Here is a 9,313-nt window from a genome sequence, read left to right as displayed (position 1 = left end):
GGTCCTGGCTCAGGTGACAGTTGTGACAGTCTGGCCAGTGCAGGGGGTCAGCATCACCCCAGAGCTTCCCCAGGACTGAGCAGCACCTCAAAATCACCCCAAACATCTCCCCAAAACCATCCCCAAGACCACACAAAAATCACTCAAAACCACCCCCAGGTAATGCCCAAAATCAGCCCCAAACTACCCCAAAATCAGCCCCAAAAATCTGCCAGATCTCCTCAGGATGGCCCCAAAATCAACTTGAAATATCCCTGAATCTTCCCCCAAATTGCCCCTCACCACCCAAAATTACCCCAAACTCATTCACAAATTACTCCAAATCACCTCAAATTCATCCCAGATCCGCAGGGGGTCAGCATCACCCCAGAGCTTCCCCAGGACTGAGCAGCACCTCCAAAATCACCCCAAACATCTCCCCAAAACCATCCCCAAGACCACACAAAAATCACTCAAAACCACCCCCAGGTAATGCCCAAAATCAGCCCCAAACTACCCCAAAATCAGCCCCAAAAATCTGCCAGATCTCCTCAGGATGGCCCCAAAATCAACTTGAAATATCCCTGAATCTTCCCCCAAATTACCCCTCACCACCCAAAATTACCCCAAACTCATTCACAAATTACTCCAAATCACCTCAAATTCATCCCCAGATCCCCCCAAATCCCTCCCCAAATCCCCCATGGCCCAGGGGTGTCAGAGCTGGAGCACCCCAGGGTTGATCCTGGCTCAGGTGGGACACACCTGGAGCCCTCCTTTGCAGGTTGTACCTGGGATTTCACCTGGAAAAGGTGAGGGGGGGGCACGGGGGGTCTTTGATCCTTTAATTCCCTTTCCTTGGTCAGTGACCCCAAGCTGTGCCCTCAGTTCTGTGCCCCCAGACCCCAAACCCAGCTGGGGGCTGGACAGGCAGCAGTGGTCAGGGGAGAAAGAATTTAAACACAGGGAACTGCCACATCGGTAAGGACCTGGGGGTCCTGGCCCTGCCCCTCACTGCTGCAGAAATTAACCCTGTCCTGGCCACAACCAGGGCATTCCCCCCACTTACTGCACACCATCCACAGCATTCCTTATCCTAAACCTTTCAACCACCCTTTATTCTACACCATCCACACCATTCCTTATGCTAAACCTTGCCTTTATCCTTTATTTTACTCCATCCACACCATTCCTTATCCTAAACCTTGCCTTTACCCTTTATTTTACTCCATCCACACCATTCTTTATCCCAAACTTTGCACTCACCCTTTGTTCTACACTGTCCACATGGTTCCTTATGCCAAGCCTTACACTCATCCTTTTTTCTGCACGATCCATGTCATTCCCTATCCCACACCATGCACTCACCCTTACCACCATCCACAGCATTCCTTATCCTAAACCTTGCACTCATCCTTTATTCTACACCATCCACACCATTCCTTATCCTAAACCTTGCATTCATCCTTTATTCTACACCATCCACACCATGCCTTATCCCACAGCTTGCATTTACCCTTTATTTTACTCCATCCACACCATTCCTTATCCTAAACCTTGCATTCATCCTTTATTCTACACCATCCACACCATGCCTTATCCCACAGCTTGCACTTCCCCTTTTTTCTGCACCATCTATGTCATTCATTATCCCAAACCTTACACTCATCCTTTATTCTACACTGTCCACACCATTTTTCATCCCAAACCTTGCATTTACCCTTTACTTTATCCATCCACACCATTCCTTATCCCTCAGCTTGCATTTACCCTTTATTTTACAGCATCCACACCATTCCTTATCCCACACCCTGCACTCATGCTTTATTTTACTCCATCCACACCATTCCTTATCCCAAACCTTGCATTTACCCTTTATTTTACTCCATCCACTCAATTCCTTATCCTATACCTTGCACTCACCCTTTATCCATCCACACCATTCCTTACTCCACACCTTGCACTCACCCTTTATCCATCCACACCATTCCTTATCCCACACCCTGCACTCATGCTTTATTTTACTCCATCCACACCATTCCTCATCCTAAACCTTGCATTCATCCTGTATTTTACTCCATCCACCCCATTCCTTATCCCACACCCTGCACTCATCCTTTATTTTACTCCATCCACACCATTCCTCATCCTAAACCTTGCATTCATCCTGTATTTTACTCCATCCACCCCATTCCTTATCCCACACCCTGCACTCTCCCCTTTTTCTGCACCATCCACACCCCACCCAGGTTCCCTCAGGGACATTTGTGTCCCCTGTCCTCTGCCTCTCCCCCCAAGTGCCCCCAGGCCCGTGGGCAGAAGCAATCCCAGGGATGGGTTTGCCTTTTCCTGAGGCGGGGCCGATCCAAACCCTTCCCTGGCAGTTCCTGGCGTGCACCACGGGGGCTTTGTTCCCTTCTGCAGCCCCGGGGGGCTCCACCGGGCAGGGCTGTCCCCCGGTGCAGCCTCAGGTGCTCCCTGCCCAGGTGACCTTCACTGGCTGCAGGTGCCAGTGGTGCAAGGTGCCCGGCTTTGCCCTCAGGGTGCTTTGTTCAGCCCCTTGCACATTCCAGCTCCCCAGGGCCAGTGCCTGGCAGGGAATGTGACACCCCCTCCGATGGGAACACCCCCTCACCATTCCAAAGGGAATGTGGCACCCCTCCCTATCCCCAGGGGAATGTGAACCCCCCTCTCCATCCCAAAGGGAATGTGCCACCCCCTCCCCATCTCGGGCTCTCTGGCCCGGGTATCCATGACCCATTCTTGGAATGAGCCCCCCTGTCCCCCTCAGTTCTTTCAGCGCTGATACAGGAGAGGAGTCTGCTCCAGCCAGGTCTCACAGGCTCTTGGGGATCTGTATCACACCCGAGATAGCTCAGCCACCTTAGATGACATAAAATCAGCACAATGGCTTCTGTGGTGGTGTTGGAAACAGAAAAGTTTTAATAAAAGGCAAAATAACAAAAGTCTTTACAGAGAAAACCCAAGTTAAGAGGAAGAGGTTCTTGCTCCTGGTACTCAGATTCTATCCAGGTAGGAATGTTTGAAATCTCAGATTGTGTCCAGGCAGGAATGTTTGAAATCTCAGATTCTATCCAGGCAGGAATGTTTGAAATCTCAGATTGTGTCCAGGCAGAAATGTTTGAAATCTCAGATTCTATCCAGACAGGAATATTTGAAATCTCAGGTTATATCCAGGCAGGAATGCTTGGCTCCTCCCCTGGGTGGAGCATCTCCCAGTGGGATGATCGAATTTCAGCCACGTGGGGACACTCACTGGCCATGGATAGAAGATAATTAATAATTAATGTCCCATGAACAGAAGATAATAATTAATGGCCCATTAACAGGAGATATCTCCTGGAGGGAGGATTGGCTGCGTCAGAAATTAGGAAAGCTGCCCAATGAGCAGTAGATAATGCCCCAGCTCGGACAGATGGGAATTGAACACACACCCAGCTAAACCTGAGACTTCTGTAAACACCAGCCGAGGTGCCAGGGCCTCCAGTCCTCTCTGTGTCACTCAGGTGACACCACAGGTGACATCCTGGGGTGTCCCCTCTCTCTGCTGCAGCTGCTCCCAGCAGCAGAGACTGGGCCATACTGGTGGGACAGGGACATTTCCTAATTTTTTGAGCCTTTTGACTCTGCCCAAGGTCTTGGACCATCCTCCCACAGCCGAGGTCGGTGGGGAGGAACAAAGATGGTCTCCATGGTGCCAGGGTTGGGGACTCACCTGAGGCAATGCTGGTGCCATTGGCACCACTGCCAGGGAGCTGGGGCACGGTGACAGTGCTGCAGAGAACCTTCCAGAGCCTGGACCCTGGGCTCCAGCCAGGGAACTACCCCAGAGAACCTTCCGGAGCCTGGACCCTGGGCTGGGCTCCACCCTGGGTACTGCCCCAGAGAACCTTCCAGAGCCTGGACCCTGGGCTGGGCTCCCCGGCCCTGCAGGCACAGCTCTCTGCATCACTCTGCATTCCCCCAGCCCAGCCGACCCCTCAGCTCCTGACTCCTCTCTCCTCGGTGCTGCAGCTTCCTGGGCTCACTCTCAGACACTCCTGGAGGGAACACCTTTCCCTCACTCTTGCCAGGGGTCTCTGCAGGGGCTGGGGGTCTCTGTGCTCTTCCCAGCCCCCCTGGCAGTGCCCACATCGGGACAGGACCCCAGTTCCTCTGCTCTGCTCTGTCCAGCTCCGTATCTCGGCATCCCAGCGCTGGAGCAGCCAGGCCAAGGGGCTGAACCCTTTTCCAGATCGAACAGGACTCCTGGGAGCAGGGAATTCTCTCTGCCTCTGCCTCTTCTTTGGCCTGGGAGGGCTCTCTTGCTCCTCATCCCTCGCTGAGTGAGCTGCTCTGCTCCTGGATCTCGTCTCCTGTCTCGGGGTGGCTGCTCCTGGCGCGGGCTGTGCCTCTGGCCCAGCTGCACCTGGGGTGGCCGCGGTGCCTGGGCTCTGCTCTCCTCCCTCTCGGGTTTGCTGCTGCTGAAATGGCTCCCGAGGTGTTAAAGAGTCTTTTTTCCCAGCCCCGTGACCAAAGAAGAAGCTGAGATCCCTCAGCTCTGCTTTTCAGGGTTGTTTGTTTTCTCTTATCTCTTACACTCCTTTCCTGACCCACGGAGCTCTGTCCAGCAGGTGAGTTCGTGGCACACTGCCACCCTCAGGGTGTTGTTTTTGTACTAAAAACAACGTGTACTTTATTTACAATAATTTTCCAATACCTGTCACCTATGTTGGACAGTCTGCCTCCAAACCAATCCAAAGTGCCACCATCACAGCACAAGATGGAGGCCAAGAAAAAGGAGGAGAACAGGACACACTCAAATCCCTCCATCTTGCCTCTTGAATGCCCATTCTAAAACCCCAAAATTCTACTTTTTCACCCTGTGACAAATTACCCATCACTCCACTCAAACTCTCGTGGCTTGTTCATCTTCACACAAAGCTGGTAATTCTTTCCATGGGCTAAAATCGAAGGCACAGGTGTGTCTGACTCTGTGCCAAGGTCTCTGAGCCCCCTGCCAGGGTCTTGAGCCCTCCAGGGCAGCCAGAGGAGTGTCCTGGGTTCTGCCCCTCCTCCTCCTCCTCCTCCTCCTCCCCTGGTGCCCTGTGACCAGTACAGCCCAGTTAACCACAGCCAGGCCCAGCACGCTGCAGGGAGTTTCTGACAAAGCATTTTCCCTCATATTTTATCCCTTTATTGCTGCAGTTCTTCAGGGCTGAACTTCCAAACCTCTGGAGCAGAGAATTTCCCCAAATCCTGGCCCGTTTTCTCCCACATCCCACACTGCCACGACTCTCCACCCTTGGGGCTCCCTGGAATCTCCTCAACTCCCAGCCTGGTGTGAGCTGGCAGAAGCAGGAACAGGAGCAGGCTTTCCCTGACACCCAAAGGGAACTCTGGGCTCTCCAAAGCTGCTTGAACAGGCCTGAAGGAGGTAAAGGGGGTGAAAGGCTGGGGAGAATAATTCTCCTGCCCTGTTCGTGCCCCTGAGAGGGGCACAGATATTGAGGGAGGCCCAAGGGCAGAGCAGGAGAGCAGCACTGGACACCCCTCCCAAGGCTGGCTGCCCTGGGTGTTCTCTTGGCACGAACTGAGACCCCAGAGCGCAGCAGCAGAGCCACCCTGAGCCCTGTCCCTGCTCTGACAGGGATTGTGGAACGTGGGGAGCCCCAGGACAGCACCCCGTGAGCACAGCCAGCCCCGTGCCCCTGAGCCTGTCAGGAAAATTCACCCACAAACACCCGAGGTTTGAGTCCCACGAGGAGGCAGAGGAGTCCTTTTGCTTTATTCCAGTAAAGGGAGAGGCCACGGGGCATTCCCCTGGGGTCTCGCAGATTTTTGGAGGATGCAGCCTCCTTTTTATCCCAATTTCCCTCTCTTTTCCCCCATTTCTGAGGTATGTGAGAGGTTCAGACTTCCCAGAACACCTGATCCCAAAGATTCCCCTCTAATGTAGAACCCTCCCTTTTAATTTTTCATTCTTATGGAATTTAGGGGTTTTTCTTCCACATTGTTTCTTTCATCTTTCAATGTCTAATTTCATTTATCAACAGACCTGAAGTTTATTTGTAAAAGCAAAATCTCTTTTTCCATTCATCAATCATTGGAATCCTTCCCATTGTTTCTTTTATCTCCCGGTGCTGGGTTTATCCCCCAGCAGGCCCAGAGCTGGTTTGGAAAGACAAATTCCTCATTCCTCTCAGGCCAAAAACACAAATCTTGGCTCAGGGCTGTTTCAGTCCGGCTGTCCCAACCCCTCGTGCCCCCCTTGGGGCCCCACCAAAGGCTGCTGTGCTTTAGGAATGGGGCTCCCCGGTTTAGAGACTCCAAACTAGAGGCACAAAAGGCAAAGATCCCGGAGGGAGACAAGAACAATTTACTGGGAACAGCAGGGAGAGAAGGGAAGGAACAGGAACAGCCCCAATATTCATAACCAAAGGAATAAGAAAATAAATTATTCACACGGGCAAACAATTCGTCTCCCTCATCCCATTCACTCCACGGAAGGAGCCCCAGGGCCAGGATCCCTCCCCCGGCCCTGGCGGTGGCTGAGGTGGGACCGAACCAGCCCCGCTCCCTGCCAAGCCCCTCCTGAAGGCTGCAAAACCTTATCATCCCCCCATATCCTCTATAACCCCCATATCCCCTATAGCCCCCCATATCCCCTAAAAGCTCCATATCCCCTATAGCCCCCCCTGTATCCCCTATATACCCCCCAATCCCCTATCATGCCCCCATATCCTCTATAACCCCCATATCCCCTATAGCCCCCCATATCCTAGCCCCCCGTATCCCCTATAGCCCCCCGTATCCCCTGTACCCCCCCCATTCCCGTGTCCCGGCTGCAGTCACGTCCCCGGCGGGCAGGGGAGGTTCCGGCTGCCTGAGCAGGGGAACATCGGCCCCATTGCTGGGGGGGAGGAGCTGGGAGCGCTCCTGGGGAAGGTCCCGGGATGGACCCTCCTGGGGAACCGCGAGGGCTTCTGGGAACTGCATCTCCCAGTGTGACAAGTGTCCCTCTCCCCAGTGTGACACCAGTGTCCCTCTGCCCAGTGTGACCAGTGTCCATCTCCCCAGTGTGACCCCAGTGTCCCTCTCCCCTGTCTGACCAGTGTCCATCTCCCCAGTCCAATCCCAGTGTCCCTCTCCCCAGTGTGACCAGTGTCCATCTCCCAGTGTGACCAGTGTCCCTCTCCCCAGTCCAATCCCAGTGTCCATCCCCCCAGTGTCCATCTCCCCGGTGTCCCTCTCCCCAGTCCAGGGCCAGCTCCTGTCCAGCGGCCTCTGAGGCAGTGACCCCGGCAGGACAGGGAGGGGACACGGAGTCCATTGGTCTGGATTGCTGGGAAACCTGGGGCACAACTGCCCAACATCTGTACTGGGGAGACTGGTCACACTGGGGAGATGGACAGTGGGTCAGACTGGGGAGATGGACACTGGGGAGATGGACACTTGCTCAGACTGGGGAGAGGGACACTGGGGTTGGGCTGGGGAGATGGACACTGGGGAGATGGACACTGGGTCAGACTGGGGAGATGGACACTGGGTCAGACTGGGGAGATGGACACTGGGGAGATGGACACTGGTCAGACAGGGGAGATGGATTCCAGGGCTGGACTGAGGTGGGTGCAGAATTGGCTGCACAGTCACAGAGAGAGCTGGAAGGACCCAGGTGCCCCCTGAGCTGGGCTGAGCCCGAGTGGGCAGAGGGAGGGGGCTCTGCCCCTGTGCCCAGGTGAGACCCCACCTGCAGAGCTGCCCCAGCCCGGGGGTCCCGCACAGGGAGGATGAGGAGCTGCTGGAGAGAGCCCAGAGGAGGCCACGGAGCTGCTCAGGGCTGGAGCCCCTCTGGAGCCAGGCTGGGAGAGCTGGGGGTGCTCACCCCAGTGCAGGGAGAGCTCAGAGCCCGTGCAGGGCCTGGAGGGGCTCCAGGAGAGCTGCAGAGGGACTGGGGACAAGGGACAGGGGGACAGGACACAGGGAATGGCTGCCACTGCCGGGGGCAGGGATGGATGGGAGATTGGGCAGGAATTCCTCCCTGGGAGGGTGGGCAGGCCCTGGGATGGATTTCCCAGAGCTGCCCCTGGATCCCTGGCAGTGCCCAGGCCAGGCTGGACAGGGCTGGGAGCAGCCTGGGGCAGTGGGAGGTGTCCCTGCCATGGCAGGGGTTTGGGGTGGGGTGGATTTTAGGGTCCCTCCTAGCCCAGTCCACTCCACGATTCTGCGTTGTCCCACCCTAAAATCCCCCTGACCTCAGGGCCCAGCCCAGTGCCCACACCCCGAAATCCCAAAGTTTCCATCCTGGTTTCCCAGAGCAGTGTCCCAGCCGGGTCTCTCATCCCACTGTCCCCAGCCCAGAGCCCCCATCACACATCCCCATCCCCGTGTCCCACCCCAAAGTGCCACCCCCACTGCCCCAATGTGCCCTCCCTCTGTCCCATGCCCGTGTCCGCACCCCAATGTCCCCATCCTGCTGTCCCATTCCAATGTCCCATCTCCATCCCACTGTCCTGACACCCCCATCCCACTGTCCCATCCCAACATCCCACATCTCTTGTCCCCGTGCCACTGTCCCCCCATCCAGAACCGCCCCCCCAGAGCTCGTGGTGCCCCCCCTCACTGCCCCAGGAGGGGAGGGAGCCCCCTGCCCTCCCCCCAGCCCCCCCGGCACCCCTCAATCCGTTGCATATTTTTATTGGATCAAAGTTACAGACCTGGAGGGGAAATAAAAAATAAATAACCCCCCCCGAGGGTGGGACCCCCCCGGGGCTTGGGGGGCGGGGGGCAGGGATCCCCCTGTCTGTCCTGGGGTCAGGGGTATGTACAGGGGTCCGTCTGTCCGTGCTGCGGGGGCTGGGTGGCACCAGCCCCTCCAGGGGGGCCTGGCCCCCTCCTTGTGCCCCCCCGCTGCCAGCCAGGGGGGCTGGGGGTGCCCCCCTGCTCAGGGGTGGTCCTGTTGTACGGGGGGATCCCCCCGCATGGGGATGGGGGATCCCTCTGCCCGGGGGGGCTCCTCCTGCCCCGGGGGGGTCCCGTTGGATGGGGGGACCCCCTGCCTGGGGGTCCTGCTGCCCAGGGAGGCTGCGGGGGGGTCCTTGCTGCCCGGGGTGATCCTGGGGGGGGGTCCCCCTGCCCGGGAGGGGTCCCTGCCCCCCCACTCAGTCCTCGGTGATGCCCTTGGCCCGCAGCTCCTCCTGCACCCGGGCGAGGTACGTGGGGTCGGGGTACCCGAACCTGGGGGCAGAGGGGGGTGAGTCAGGCCGTGCCCCCCCTCCGGGTGCCCTCCCCTCAGCCATCCTCCCTTCCCCCACACCCCATTGCCCCCCAGTGC

General features: G+C 56.7%; 1 protein-coding gene across 1 annotated transcript in view; it reads right to left on the bottom strand.

The window, feature by feature from the left end:
• Positions 1 to 8,689: 8,689 nt before the first annotated feature.
• Positions 8,690 to 9,313, bottom strand: part of DTX3 (deltex E3 ubiquitin ligase 3) — an 11,845-nt gene continuing 11,221 nt past the window's right edge. The window contains exon 4 of the mRNA XM_041401302.1: positions 8,690 to 9,216. Coding sequence (XP_041257236.1) covers positions 9,141 to 9,216 — 76 coding nt within the window. The 3' untranslated portion in view covers positions 8,690 to 9,140. The remainder of the gene's footprint in view (positions 9,217 to 9,313) is intronic.

This window comes from Onychostruthus taczanowskii, unplaced genomic scaffold, assembly GCF_017590055.1.
Source record: "Onychostruthus taczanowskii isolate IOZ18803 unplaced genomic scaffold, ASM1759005v1 scaffold188, whole genome shotgun sequence".
Lineage (NCBI taxonomy): Eukaryota > Metazoa > Chordata > Aves > Passeriformes > Passeridae > Onychostruthus > Onychostruthus taczanowskii.
This window is presented reverse-complemented; position numbering and strand designations above follow the sequence as displayed.